This window comes from Hippopotamus amphibius, chromosome 8 (assembly GCF_030028045.1).
Source record: "Hippopotamus amphibius kiboko isolate mHipAmp2 chromosome 8, mHipAmp2.hap2, whole genome shotgun sequence".
Taxonomy (NCBI): Eukaryota; Metazoa; Chordata; class Mammalia; order Artiodactyla; family Hippopotamidae; genus Hippopotamus; species Hippopotamus amphibius.
The window spans coordinates 88,603,984-88,619,475 of NC_080193.1; the positions used below are offsets into that span (position 1 = coordinate 88,603,984).

General features: G+C 47.2%; 1 protein-coding gene across 1 annotated transcript; it reads right to left on the reverse strand.

Annotated features, from left to right (window-relative positions):
• Positions 1–3,307: 3,307 nt before the first annotated feature.
• CATIP (ciliogenesis associated TTC17 interacting protein) lies at positions 3,308–12,070 on the reverse strand. The gene is made up of 10 exons (XM_057746637.1): positions 12,012–12,070; positions 11,767–11,859; positions 11,187–11,387; positions 10,845–10,900; positions 10,591–10,677; positions 10,233–10,400; positions 5,405–5,529; positions 4,356–4,432; positions 3,936–4,024; positions 3,308–3,722 (listed from the first exon to the last, which is right to left on the reverse strand). Exons 1-10 carry the CDS (start codon positions 12,034–12,036, stop codon positions 3,483–3,485), a joined length of 1,161 nt encoding a protein of 386 aa, XP_057602620.1. The 5' UTR covers positions 12,037–12,070; the 3' UTR covers positions 3,308–3,482.
• Positions 12,071–15,492: the final 3,422 nt, after the last annotated feature.

Genomic DNA, 15,492 nt, shown 5'->3' on the forward strand with positions numbered 1-15,492 from the left:
CAATTCTGATGCAATATGTCATAAAACAAAATGGGGAAACCATCAAACTGAACAAGAATGGCTTTTAGCAGGAATGCCAGTGTTGGGGAAGCAGCGGATTTAACCAAAAGAAGGGAGGAACACGACAGAGATTCAGAAGGTCAAATCTACACCTTCCAAGGGCATTATCAGCCCTGGCTTTTTATTTTGTTGTCAATATGTCAAAATGTAAGACTCTTCTTGTAGGGCGCCAGTGATCTATAGCATTGCTCTTAGTTTATTTGCTCTTATTACAGCTTCTGGTGCGAAGAAAAAATGCAGAAACAGGCAGGCATTCACGTATTCACCTAACCCACTTCTAGGGCCTCTCAGCCTCTCAGAGGGCAACACTTTAGTTGGGGTCCCAGACCCTTCACCATATTGTCCTGACCCCTTGCAGGAGCTCAGACATTCCATGCTCCCTCTCTCCCATCTCCAGGCCTTGGCATATGTTGCTTCTTCCTCAAACACCCACCACACCCTCTGCCTGGCAAACAGCTTCTTGTCATTCAGCATTCAGTTATGGGGTGACCTCTTCCAGGAAGCCTTCCTTGATTTCTCCAGGGCTAGACTATATGGTCCCTCAGCACAATGCCCTCCCTATCTACCCAGGCAATTCAAAGCACTGAAGCTGTTGTCAGTGGCAATGTGGTAGGGAATGGGGCAGCTTCTGGGTGCCTGGGGAAGGGGAAAGACAGTGTACAGTCGAGATGAGTCTGGATGGATCGAAAGCAGGAAGGTGCCTCTTCTCTGTTCTGGGATCTGTCTCCAGAGAGCCACCGCTGATCTATTTATCAGAGTGGATTCACATATGGACTCGAGCCAGACTCCCTGAGTCTAAATCCTGGTTCTGCCACTAACCAGTTTCATGGCCTTGACCTTAACCTTTCCTTCACTTGTAAAATGGGTATAATAATAGAACACACCTCATAAGAGTATTGTAAGAATCACATGAATTATCATGTGTAGATGGACTAGAATAGTAAGTGCTGTGTAGGGCTTGATTTTATTATTACTTATTATTCCCTTTGCCTCCCTGGGTTCTCAATGCTAGGTCAAGTCTGCACTAAACACTCGAATACTGCAGGTAGCATTTCCGCGGTCTACACTTACACATTCATCCACGGGAGCCTTAGCTGATGTCTCTTTCCTTCTAAACAGACTGTGTGCCATGCAGGCAGGGCCTGGTCCTGATACTCCCACAACATCCCCATATCCTAGTCCAGTGCCTAGCACGTCACGAGTGCTCAACATTTGTTTTTTCCTTTGTTCGGAGACATATATAGCTTGAAATATGGAGCAAGAAGAGGGGGTCATAGAAATTCTGGGGACAAATGATAGGATCTAAAAACAGACTGGTCTTGAAATGGATGGCACAGAGCAGGCAGGGAAGTGGCGACTCCTTCCCAAGTCACCTGACACAAGAGCACTCAGCAGAGGAAGGATGCCTGTGGGTTGGATGTTATTGCCCTCCCCTCTCCCCCACTGTGGCAGAGTATCAGGGACCAGAGGGAGCTCTCAAGATCTCTGTGGGAACATTCTGGGTACACTGGGCTGGGTCAACCTTGGTTTTAGTTCTCCATGGATAAGGAGAACTCACCAGAGCCTAGGAGGCCCTTCAAGACCTGGTCCTCCCTACCTTGCAGTGACTGAGCACTTTCATCACCTGCTTCTCCCTCATTCCCTCCCCATCCCCCCCACCCCATGCATCCACCTGGATGGCCTTCTGTCCCCAACTTGCCATGCTCAGAGCCTTTGCACTTGCTGTTCCTTCTGCCTTAAATGCTTTTCCCACAGCTCTTCACAGGTCTAACTCCTTATCATTCAGATCCCAACTCAACTGAGAGGCCCCCCCCGAAGCCTCCACCCTCAATTCTCCAACCTTAAGTCACTTTCTACCCATGACTTGGCCTTAATTGTTTTCATAAATGTCTGAAATTTCACCTAAGAAATTATCTTTTGTGTTTATCGTCTATCTCCCCATGCTATCTGCAAGTGCCACGAGGAGCGGAACTTGGTCTTGTACCCGCTGATCTCCCGGGGCTCAGAGCAATCCCGGCACAGGGACAGAGCGCACTATTTGTTGAGCCAATTGCCTGATTGAATGAAAAGACCTTATTATCTAGAGCTGTTGCTGTCCAGTCTGGTAGCCAGTAGCCACGTGTGGCTATTTAAATTGAAATTTATTAAAATTAAAGTGGGGACTTCCCCAACGGTCTACTGGTTAAGATTCCGTCTTCCAGTGCAGGGGGCGCAGGTTCAATCCCTGGTCAGCTAAGATCCCACATGTTGTGTGGTGTGGCCAAAAAAATAAAAAAAAAATTTAAAGTAGAACTTCAGTTCCTCAGTCACATTAATCACATTTCTAGTGCTCAGTGGCCACCTGTGACTAGTGGCTACCATATTGGACATGGAGGATAGAGAACATTTCCATCATTACAGTCTTGTAGATACTGGCCCATACTGTCCGCTAGAGTGCAAAGCTTCTCTGGAGGCCCTCATCTCTTAGCTAGTGGGCAGAATGAATAGATGGAAGGATGCAGCCCCACGCCCATTACCAGCTGCCTCATGCCTCAGGGAGGTTGCCTCCTATTTGTTACTCAGCTGCAGTCAGTATTGAGCAGAAACAAGCCACTGGGCCGGAACTGTCATTAAGCAGGGAGTCTAAAGGAGGTGATGATCGCCTGCCCATCCTATTACAACTGGGGACCCTCCAAGCAATCTGGGGCTTCCTGTGTGTAGTGGGAACCGGGCGGGAGGTGGAATGTGAGAGCTGGCAGCAGGGTAGGGAGAGGGGGTTTGGAAAGCTTCGGGGGTGATGAGCGAAGCCAGTGGTGAACGCATCGTTTCTTTGGCGGGAGCGGGTAATTTTTGGCCCACGGGCTTAGTTGCTCCGCAGTATGTGGGATGTTCCTGGAGCAGGGATGGAACCCGTGTCCTCTGCATTGGCAGGCGGATTCTTAACCACTGCGCCACCTAGGAAGCCCAAGGGAGCGGGTAATTATGCCAGGTGGAATCGATAACAATTGTTTGCCAAAAGCCCCGCCCCTCCATGGCGGCTAACCTAGTGACTAAAGTGTGGGTTTTTGGAATCCAACGTCCAGGTTTGAATCCTACTTCCCACGTGTTAACTCTGTCACTTAATCTTTTTGTGCCTCTCTTTTCTTATCTGTAAAACAGGGGTATTGATCATAACAACATCTAGGGAAAAAGGCTGAAAATCGCTCGATAGACCCTGTTCACGGTTCCTATGTTTAGCCCGAGACAGAAGACGCTGGCCAGACAAGGATCCGGCTCACAGCAGAGCCTCGGGAGGGCCCCGTTTATTCCCCTAAAAACCACAGACGCGTAAGCGCGCCTCCCGGGTGCGTCCCGCCCACGTCCCGTCCCAGCCCAGCCGGAACAGCCCGGCTTCCCGCCCAGTCCCCGCTCGCGGGACCCCGGGGGCCCGCCGGGCTGCCCTCCTAGCCCTCCTCGCCCTCGCTGCCCTCCCGCTCCAGCTCGCGGAAGGGGCTGGGCCTGTTGGAGGAGCGCAAGGGCGGGGTGGGCGGGCGTCTCATCGCAAAGGGACCGAAGTACTCGGCGGCGAAGGTGACCACGTCGGCCGGCTGGCGTAGCAGCAGGAAGAGCAGGAAGTCGGAGATGAGCGCCTGGGCCTCGGGATGCTGCCGCAGATAGCTGTTGTGGCTGAGACGGAGCTCCTCCTGGTGGAAGGGCCGAGCCTGAGCCAGATCCGGGACCCACGCTCCCCAGGAGGCCCCCTCTACTTCGCCTCATGGAGGGCTTAGGGACGCTGGAATCCCCCAGCCCTTAGGGGTGATGCATTTCAACCGGGCAGAAAATGTGATCAGTAAGGGTGGAATGTATGCCCAGGGCAGGGGGATGGCGACCTCAGGCTGGCTGCAGCCCCTCCTCACCTTCCGGTCCACGAACCTCGAGGACAGCTCCATGTCCTCCTCCCACACCAGGGGTTTCTTCTCAAATACTGGGCGAGGCTCAGTATCATCTGGGAGGAGGGGTGGGAGGAAGGCTGCGTGTCTACTCGGACCCCAGAACCTTCCTCAAATACAGACGGATGCCCAAGAATACCAGTTCTGGGCAGCCTCAGGTAAAACCCCGGGGTTCTGCCCATATGGGCAGAGCTGCTGGAAGGGGTCCCTGGCAAAGTGATCGTCCCCTGATTGCCTTGGGGACAGAGGTTGGAAAACAAAGCTTCTCCATCTCATCTCAGGCTACCATCCCAGCCTTGGCACACGCAATCCAGCCCCTGCACCCTGGAAGGCTCCAGGTTTCCCCACCTCCCCTTCACTCTCCCACCAGCCAGGGGTTTCGCTCACCCTCTTCCCTCAAGATGGGCACCTTGGTAATCATGCAGCACCCGGGGGAGCCCACCTGGATCCTCTTGGCCAGGTGCCTGGAATGCAATACAGAAGAAGGTGTGAATCTTCCTAGACCAGCCCATTCCTTTGAAGGGTGTCCTGGGGGGCCTCCCTTTACTGCTGGCCCCCTCCTCCCCTCCTCCACTTGTCTCTGCGTTCCACGGTTCTGTTCATTTCTAGATCCCCAGATAATAGCCCCTGCTTTTCAAACAGGAGACTGCTCCTGCCCCGGAGATGTGTGCATGTGTGCAAGACCTTTAGAGGTGTGAGCACTAAAGAATCACAAGGGAATTCCCTGGCGGTCCAGTGGTTAGGATGCCACGCTTTCACTGCCAAGAATCCATGTTCAATCCTGGTTGGGGGAACTAAGATCCCACAAGCCGCAGGGCACAGCCAAAAAAATAAAAAATAAAGAGAATCATGAGCCTCCTGCTATATGACACTCAAAATAGAAACAAGTTAAGTTATGAAATAAGGAAAGCCAACAGCGTTCTGATTACTTTTTTTCCCCCAAGTGTAGGGATTCTGTCAATACCTCTTTGGAAATTTCGAGAAACAAATGCTTCTCCCCTTCCCAAATTTTCTCAGGATTTGGTGCCTGTGCTTTGCTGGTGACAGCTTGGTAGTGTGCTGGGATGCTTCTCCCAGCCTGGTGATTTTATTGAGTGCTGAGTTATTCAAACTTGGGTGTTTTTCAATATTACGCCCACACCTGTGGCTGCCACTTTAGCTATGCCTTAGCTTCTGTGGAGTTGACCTTGACTTCCTCAGCCAGTCAGGGCTCCTTGGTGAGGTTTGGGAGGCATTGTGAAGATCAGGAGAAGGAGTGAATATATGAAAGAGGGTGAATGAGTGGATAAAGCAGGGGCACTCAGATCTCAACAGCAAGTCTCCCTAGTGGTGTCCCCAGAAACAGGACTCTCCCTTTGCCCCATCCCTGCCCAGGCGGTTGAGCACCCATGCTTGTGCTCAATACTGCCCCCTTGGCCCCACCATCAGTAGCTCACCCATCAGAGAGCAGGTAAAACTGGCAGGACATGGGGATGCCCTGTTCCGAGTGTACAGTCTGCTCCACAATGAACACTTCCACTTGCTGACGGCCCACCTGGATTGTCTGGGAGCCCAGGGCTTGCTGGCAGCAACCAAAATGAAGGGAGGGAGGTGAGATGGATGCCACCAGGGCTTCCCCCCACATCTCACCCTAGCCCTTCTCTCCATTTTACAGCTTCATTGCTTGTTCACCAGTGATATGCAACCCTTGACTGTCCAGACCCTTAGGCGCCACAAGAGGTCAGTTGCACCCCCAGGTTCAGTTGGGGTCCTCTCATAGAGAGTCAGCTCCACCCTGCTCCTGCCTCAACCCCTCCCCAGGCCAGCTGCATGACTAAGTGCTTCTAGCTGGCAGATTCTGTAAGCGGGATGACCAACTAGGTGTGAGTGTGGGGCAGGGCAGGGGCTGGGCTATTTGGAGGAAGTGGGGTAGCGAGGTCTGAGGAGGGACTAGACTGAGATTTATGGCTGCCTCAGGCCCATGCAAGCTGCCTGTTGTAATTAAAACTTAAATCTCGGGACTTCCCTGGTGGCGCAGTGGTTAAGAATTTGCGTGCCAATGCAGGGGACACGGGTTCGATCCCTGGGCTGGGAAGATCCCACATGCTGCAGAGCAACTAAGCCCGTGAATCACAACTACTGAGCTCACACACTGCAACTACTGAGCCGCATGCTGAAACTGCTGAAGCCTGAGCACCTAGAGCCCATGCTCCACAAGAAGAGAAGCCACCACAATAAGAAGCCCACACACCACAGCGAAGAGTAGCCCACACTGGCTGCAACTAGAGAAAGCCCATGCACAACAACAAAGACCCAATCCATGCATGCATGCATGCATAAATGAATAAATAAATAAATAAACTTAAATCCCTGTTATAGCTATGGCTACAGGGAGAACAGAGCTAACGTAAGAAAAACATTTCAAAGACAACTGGGGGGAAATGGCACGTGCCCATTTGTGTCAAACACATTGCTCTTTGTCACGTTTGTGACCAAAAAAGACTAGCGTGTCATTTACAAAGTGGGTCAAATCAGTCCCCAAAGCGTGTGTTCAGAGGCACAGCCTCAAAATCACATATTGCAGGAAGTCCTAGGTAGGTTGATAATGAAAGTTTAGCCAAAATAAGAGAAAAAAAAGAAACACCCGTCAGGGTTGAGACATAATAGTATAAATTTTAAGTGCAGTTGGAGATGTTACATTTCCTGATCTTAAAAAAATATGTCTTTAAAAGTGGCCCCCACTACCTAGAAACAAATGACAATGAAAACACAACGATCCAAAACCTGTGGCATGCAGCAAAGGCAGTTCTAAGAGGGAAGTTTATAGCAATACAATCCTACCTCAAGAAACAAGAAACATCCCAAATAAACAATCTCACCTTACACCTAAAGAAACTAGAGAAAGAAGAGCAAACAAAACCCAAAGTTAGTAGACGCAGAGAAATCATAAAGAGCAGAGCAGAAATAAATGAAACAGAAACAAAGAAAACAACAGCAAAAATCAATAAAACTAAAAGCTGGTTCTTTGAGAAGATAAATAAAATCGATAAACCTCTAGCAAGACTCATCAAGAAAAAGAGGGAGAGGACTCAAATCAATAAAATTAGAAATGAAACGGGAGAAGTTACATCAGACACCGCAGAAATAAAAAGCACCATAAGAGGCTACTACAAGCAACTATATGCCAATAAAATGGACAACCTGGATGAAATGGACAGAGTCTTAGAAAGGTATAACCTTCCAAGACTGAATCAGGAAGAAATAGAAAATATGAACAGACTAATCACTAATAATGAAATTGAAACTGGGATTAAAAATCTCCCAACAAACAAAAGTCCAGGACCAGATGGATTCACAGGTCAATTTTATCAAACATTTAGAGAAGAGCTAACACCCATCCTTCTCAAACTCTTTCAAAAAATTGCAGAGGAAGGAACACTCCCAAACTCAATTTATGAGGCCACCACCACCCTGATACCAAAACCAGACAAAGATACTACAAGAAAAGAAAATTACAGACCAATATCAATGATGAATGCAGATGCAAAAATCCTCAACAAAATACTAGCCAATGGAATCCAACAACACATTAAAAGGATCATACAGCATGATCAAGTGGGGTTTATCCCTGGAATGCAAAGATTCTTCAATATATGCACATCAATCAATGTGATATCCCATATTAATAAATTGAAGGATAAAAACCACATGATCATCTCAATAGATGCAGAAAAAGCTTTTGACAAAATTCAACATCCATTTATGATAAAAACTCTCCAGAAGGTGGGCATAGAGGGAACCTACCTCAACATAATAAAGGCCATATATGACAAGGCCACAGCAAACATCCTTCTCAATGGTGAAACACTGAAAGCATTCCCTCTAAGATCAGGAACAAGACAAGGATGTCCACTCTCTCCACTACTATTCAACACAGTTTTGGAAGTCCTTGCCACAGCAATCAGAGAAGAGAAAGAAATAAAAGGAATCCAAATTGGAAAAGAGGAAGTAAAACTGTCACTGTTTGCAGATGACATGATATTATACATAGAAAATCCTAAAGGTGCCATCAGAAAACTACTTGAGCTAATCAATGAATTTGGTAAAGTTGCAGGATACAAAATTAACACACAGAAATCTCTTGCATTTCTATGTACTAACAAGGAAAGATCAGAAAGAGAAATGAAGGAAACAATCCCATTCACCACTGCAACAAAAAGAATCAAATAACTACGAATAAACCTAACCAAGGAGGTAAAAGACCTGTACTCAGAAAACTATAAGACACTAATGAAAGAAACCAAAGACGACACGAACAGATGGAGGGACATACCATGTTCTTGGATTGGAAGAATCAACATTGTGAAAATGACTATGCTACCCAAAGCAATTTACAGATTCAGTGCAATCCCTATTACATTACCAATGGCATTTTTCACAGAACTAGAACAAGAAAGTTTACAATTTGTATGAAAACACAAAAGACCCCAAATAGCCAAAGCACTCTTGAGAAGAAAAGGTGGAGTTGGGGGAATCAGGCTTCCTGACTTTAGGCTATACTACAAGGCTACAGTGATCAAGAGAGTATGGTACTGGCACAAAGACAGAAACATAGATCAGTGGAACAGGATAGAAAGCCCAGAGATAAACTATGATCAACTAATCTATGACAAAGGAGGCAAGGATATACAATGGAGAAAAGGCAGCCTCTTCAATAAGTGGTGCTGGGAAAATTGGTCAGCTACATGTAAAAGAATGAAATTAGAACACTCCCTAACACCATACACAAAAATAAACTCAAAATAGATTAAGAACCTAAATGTAAGGCCAGACACTATAAAACTCCTAGAGGAAAACATAGGAAGAACACTCTTTGACGTAAATAACAGCAAGATCTTTTTTGATCCACCCCTTAAAGTAATGGAAATAAAAACAAAAATAAGTGGGACCTAATGAAACTTCAAAGCTTCTGCACAGCAAAGGAAACTATAAGCAAGACGAAAAGACAACTCTCAGAATGGGAGAAAATATTTGCAAACAAATCAACAGGCAAAGGATTAATCTCCAAAATATATAAACAGTTCATGCAGCTCAATGTCAAAAAAAACCCAAATAACCCAATCAAAAAATGGGCAGAAGACCTAAATAGGCATTTCTCCAAAGAAAACATATGGATGGCCAAGAGGCACATGAAAAACTGATCAACATCACTAATTCTTAGAGAAATACAAACCAAAATTACAATGAGGTATCACCTCACATGGATTAGAATAAACATCATCAGAAAATCTACAAACAGTAAATGCTGGAGAGGGCGTGGAGAAAAGGGAACCCTCTTGCCCTGTTGGTGGGAATGTAAATTGATACAGCCACTATGGAGAACAGTATAGACGTTCCTTGCAAAACTAAAAATAGAGTTACCATATGACCCAGCAATCCCACTGCTGGGCATATGCCTAGAGAACACTATAATTCAAAAAGACATACGCACTCCAATGTTCATTGCAGCTCTATTTACAATAGCCAGGACATGGAAGCAACCTAAATATCCATCAACAGATGAATGGATAAAAAAGATGTGGTACGTATATACAATGGAATATTACTCAGCTGTAAAAAGCAATGAAACTGGGACATTTGTAGAGACATGGATGGACCTAGAGACTGTCATACAGAGTGAAGTGAGTCAGAAAGAGAAAAACAAATATCGTATATTAACATGTATATGTGGACTATAGAAAAATGGTACAAATCAACCGGTTTGCAAGGCAGAAATAGAGACACAGATGTAGAGAACAAACATATGGTCACCAAGTGGGGAAAGCAGGGAGGGTTGGGAGGGAATGAACTGGGAGATTGGGATACCAAATTGTACACTCTAAATATATGCAGATTATTGTCTGTTAACTGTATCTCAATAAAAGTTCTTAAAAAAAAACAAACCATTTCCTGATCTTAAAAAAATATGTCTTTAAAAGTGAACCCTACTGTGTTTATTTTTCCTGGACTGACTTTTGTGCAAAAAGCGTTGCTTTCTTCCACTGCTCCCACCTTTTTGGTCCTTCTCGCTCACACCACTTGCCTCACATTTCGTATTCCCTCTAACAAATGCGGTCTTGCTTTCTCCTGCCCTTGGAAGTCTCACCCCCACCCCCCTACGCCCTGGGTTTATCCCCATCCCGCCCCCTCTTCCACTCCACAGCTGTCTTTTCTCCCAACTCAGCATCCTTCTTGCCCCTGCTAATTCACCCCAGACAAAGTCCCCCACCCAGGGAGACCCCTTACGTAAGTGGAGTAGCAGAGTTTGCCCTCGGTGTCCAAGGCCAGGAAACGGGCGTTGCTGGGCACCATCTGCCGCCAGGCCATCACCCTCAGCAACACCAGGTTGGCAGCCTGGGAGACAAAGCCCGCAATGGAGTGCCAGGGGAAGAAAGTCACTTCAGTCTTCACTTCCTGTTCAGGACAAATCTGGGTCAGGGACCTGGAGCCAAGAAGTGGGGGTAGGTTGGGCAAGCCAGGTGTCGAGCATATGACCCAATCCATATGGTCCCTCGTCCAGGCTCCCGGCCTGACACCATCTGTCCCCTGTTCCTGGTTCCAAAGAGGATGTAGAGTATGGCTCTCACCTGGCTCTCATCCTTACCTCACCCTCCTTGACAATTCTGGTCATGGCCAGCTGATCATCCTGCTTCAGCAAACTCATCTTCCGTTCCACGGGGAGGACGTGGAACTAAGGGCCAGAGCATGGAGGGGAGAATCAGGGCCTCATGGGATTGTATACAAGTGAGATCCCGCAGAGGTCACCTTGTCTATTCTCCTTCATAAATGAGAAAATTGAGGGGAGGATTGGATAGAAAACCTTCCACATGTGGTCAAGGCTCAAGCCCCTGGAGATACCTTGATGAACTCCTGATTCTGTTGTTCTACGACCTCCAGTTTCCATGAGAGATAGCCTGGGGGAGGAGGTGAATACGGCCGTGAGGCAGGGCTGCAGGCTGCAGGAAGCGAGGGCGGTGGCCTGGGCTGGACAATGCGGGTGTAGGGTGGCCCCAGGAAAAAACTACAGCGGTGATTTCCCTTTCACCTCCGTGCCCCACGCACTCTCTTTACCCCGTTTTAGTCCCAAGGTGAAGCCAAAGTGTTGGTCCTGAGTGAAGGTCCTGGGAGTTGGGGGGGTGGGAGGAGGAGGGCAGTGAAGGAAGGGTGGAGGTGGAGGGGGGCAGGGGGCAGGAACTCTACCCCGTAGGGAGCTTCCGCAGAGGATTTTGTCCAAGAAGCCGCGGCTAGAGGCATGCACGAAGGGGAAGTAGGTCACGACACCAGATTGGTCTTTGTATTTCCCTCCCTGCACCTCAATGGTCAGCTCTCCCTGAGGCTCCCCTGCATCGGAGACCATGACCAGAGTTTCCGAGAAGAACAGCATCTGTAGCTCCTCCTGCCCTGGGTGGGGTGAGGGTCCCATGGGGATAGTTAAAGCCCCGGCTCTTAGGCCTCAACTTTCTGACCCCCTGGCCACCAGTGCCCCCACCGTCTCCACCCACCTCTTCCTCATCCCACATCCCCTGGACAGCCCCTGCCTCCCCTCCATTGGCCTCGACAGAGGGCAGCAGGTGAAGACGTCCCCCTGCCCCACAGTCCCCACCAATTCCCACCATGTCCCTGGGGTCTTCCCTTGAAGAATATCCACGAATAGGCCTCACCCCCTCCTGAGTCCCAGGATAATGAAGGCTGAGAGAGGGAGTGGCCAGGTCTGGGCTTTCTCTCTTCCTTTCTGTCCATACTTTTGCCCATCCCCTCCACCCCCACTGCCCAGGCTCACGGACGGAGTTGAGGAAGTTGATGGCTTCCGCATTGGCTTCTGGGAGTGGCAGACTCTCTTGGGCTGAGGGCTGGTGGTCCTTGGCTTTGGAGCCTATGGAGGGAGGAGAAGCTGAGATGGCAGATGGCAGACCCTGGGAAGAAAGACGGGGGTGCGGCAGGGGTCCCGAGAGCAGAATCCTCCCAGGCCAGAGTGGATTATGAAAGAGAAGATGCCCTTTCCATTTCCGGGTCCCCACTTCTCACCTTTGGATTGAACTTTAGAGGACATGCTGCCTACTGCTACCCGGTTTGTATCCAGCTGTCTCCATGGCAACTGGGAGCCAGCTACTGCCTCTTAAAGGGCCATCAACCTATTTCACTAAACACCCAGACCTTGGAAGAACTGGTAGGAACTGTGGCTTCTGAGGCTCAGCCCAAGCCTGAGGTATCGTCCAGCAGAGGGAGCTTTTGACATTCTTAGGAGGCAGGGGGGATGACATGGGTCGTTAGAATGACCTTATGACTATACTTTGAAGTTCAATTCTTACTGAGATTGTAAGTAGAACCAAAACATTTTATAAAAAACCTTAAATTTTACTGTATTTATGTTTACTTTCATTAGATTGTATTAAAAGTAATTGGGAAGCTGGTTTGTCAATTTTTTAAAAAAATTTTTTTAGAGAATTATTTTTACTTTATTTTTCCCAACGTTACTGAGATATAATTGGCATATAACAATCAATTGGTTTTGGGACTTCCCTGGTGGTCCAGTGGTTAAGACTCTGTGCTTCTACTGCAGGGGGCACGGGTTTGATCGTTGGTCAGGGAACTAAGATCCCACATACCGTGTGGCTCGGTCAAAAAAAATCCCCCAAAACCCAACTGATTGTTTTTTAAAAAGGAAGTAGAATATATGGAATGAATAAATACAGCATAAACTGTCTAAAGCAGTTTTAATTTTGTAAATAGGGCCAATTATTAATTGAAGCCCCCATAAAAGTTAGTATTAACATTAGCTAAATTTATGATTAGAATGATATGACTGATAAGTTAAACTTAGAAGTTTTAAAAATGCTTATGTTTTAATATTTGCATTTTAAGAAGCTGAGTACTAACTTTTAAAAGCCAAAATGAATTCTGAAAAAGCCTTTTTCTGCACGTGAGCCACCACTAGCGGCATTAAGAAAACTCACAACTGCTTTGGGAAGTAGTTTGTTAGTTCCTCAAAATATTAAATGTGGAGTTACTATATGACTTAGCAATTCTACTTTGGGGTATCTACCCAAGAGAATTGAAAACATCTGTTCACATAAAAACTTACATACAGATGTTCATAGCATCATTATTCAGAAAAGCCAAAAAGTGGAAACAAGTCAACTGTTCACCAACTGATGAATAGATAAACAAAATGTGGTGTGTGTATATATATAATGGAATGTTATTCAGCCATAAAAAGGAGTGATGTACTGACACATGCTAGAATATGGTTGAACCTTGAAAATATGTTAAGTGAAAGAAGCCAGTCACAAAAGACCACATACTGTATAATTCCATTTACATGATTAGATGTCCAGAACAGAAAAATCTATAGAGACAGAAAGCAGATCAGTAGCTGCTTGCTGTGGGTTTCCCCCACATGGGGGCATGGAGGCAGGCAGTGCTGAAAATGTTCTAAAAGTAGATTGTGGTTGCAAAATTGTGCATATGCTAAAACCCACCGAATTGTATACTTTAAAAGGGTGAATTTTGTGTTATGTAAATGATATCTCAATAAAGTTAATAAAAATAGATGATTTGGATAAAATCGAAGAGAAAAAAAAGCAAACCTATCGTATGTGAATTAAATAAAGTTTAACAAAATCTCTTTAATTAGGACAAAGTTAAAAAAAAAAAAAAGAAAAGAAAAGAAGCAGGGACTTCCCTGCTGGTCTAACGGTTAAGACTCTGGACTTCTACCGCAGGGGGCGTGGATTTGATCCCAGGTCTGGGAACTAAGGTTCCACGTGCTGGGCAGCCAAAAAAGAAAAAAAAAAAAAAAAAAAAGGAGCAAACTGCTTTTTTTTCAGATGCTCTTTAAGGGCTGCCCATATAGTCCCCCTCCTTACTGTGCCCCCATCCCAGCTATTCTGGACGCCTGGCCTGAGGGAAAATTGGTTCCCTGAGCCCTCTACCCTTTAGAGTTCTTCTCCTGTCACCCCCGCCCCCTCTCAACCTCCCCTTGGCCAGGATCCCATAGCTGCACAGGACCCCCACCTGCCTGGCCTCACAGGCTCCTGCCTCCTGGGAGCCCATGCTCTCAACTCTCTCACTCCCTCCAGATTCCCTCCCGCTTGGAGCTGGCTGTTTCCTGCTAGCTGTTTAGGGGAGAAAGCAATTTGGCAAAGTGGATCACAGAAGGATCAACATCCAGCTTGTCGTCTATTTTTTTAACCATCTGGAGGAGATCTGTTAAGGACCTTTGTTACCATTCCCCCTTTGGGCCTGATAGGTCAGTGAAAGGATGCTCTGGAGCGGCTGACATACTAGCTGTGTGGCTGTGTTGGGCAGGTTGGCCTCTCTGAGACTGTGACATGGACAGCCTCTGCCCTCCCAGCAGCTGGGCTCGGCATCTGCTGAACACCAACCATGACCAGAGAGAGGGCGCCCTATGTGCCAAGCTCTGCGGGTAGCAACTCACTTAATCCTCACAATCAGCTTCTAAGGTGGTGTCAGCATCACCCCCATTGGACAGATGAGAAGCGGAAGCACAGAAAGGTTCAGTACCTTGCCCAAGGTCACCCTATTAATAAATGGAAGGTGTGGACTCCAACCCAGATAGGCTGGCTTGAGTCCATGTTCTTAATCACGTTGCCCTTCCGTCCCTGATAGACTAGCCCTAAGTTTATTAATAACAGTAAGAAGAAAAAGAGGCTGCTGTTCACTGAACACTGCTGTGCATTTCATTTGTATCTCCCAGACACTCCAGAAGGAGGCTTGGTGATGATGAGTCCCACGTCTGGTGTTACCCACGGAGTGTCAGAGTCTGTATTCAAATACAGACCAGTACAAGTTCCTCCCTTTTTCTACCACCTTGTCCCACCTTTGGCCCAAGCCTAGGGTTTATTAACCATCAGGGTTAGCTTCCCAAGTGCTTCCAAAGCCTCCATTTGTGGCCAGGGCCTTGGAGGACGAGGACGACCCTCCCTACCAACACACACACATGTGCACACACAGGGCTCTTCATGTTCACATCTAAAACTTATCCTGTTCTCTGTCCTTCCCTGGAACTCCTAAGGTTGCCCACTTAGCACACCTCTCCCTTTCATTTTTTCTGTGATTTAGAAAAAAAAAAAGAGAGACAGCCTGTGATTCAGGAAAATAATTAGAAAAACAAACTGCTTACAGGTTTTTTTTTAATATAAATTTATTTATTTATTATTTTATTGGCTGTGTTGGGTCTTTTTTTGCTGTGTGCGGGCTTAATTTTTTTTTTTTAGTTGCGGTGAGTGGGGGCTACTCTTCGTTGCAGTGCACGGGCTCCTCATTGCCGTGGCTTCTCTTGTGGAGCACGGGCTCTAGGCGAGTGGGCTTCAGTAGTTGCAGCACGTGGGCTCAATAGTTGTGGCTCACAGGCTCTAAAGCGCAGGCTCAATAGTTGTGGCACACGGGCTTAGTTGCTCTGCGACATGTGGGATCTTCCTGGAGCATGGATCGAACCCGTGTCCCCTGCATTGGCAGGCGGATTCTCAATCACTGCGCCACCTAG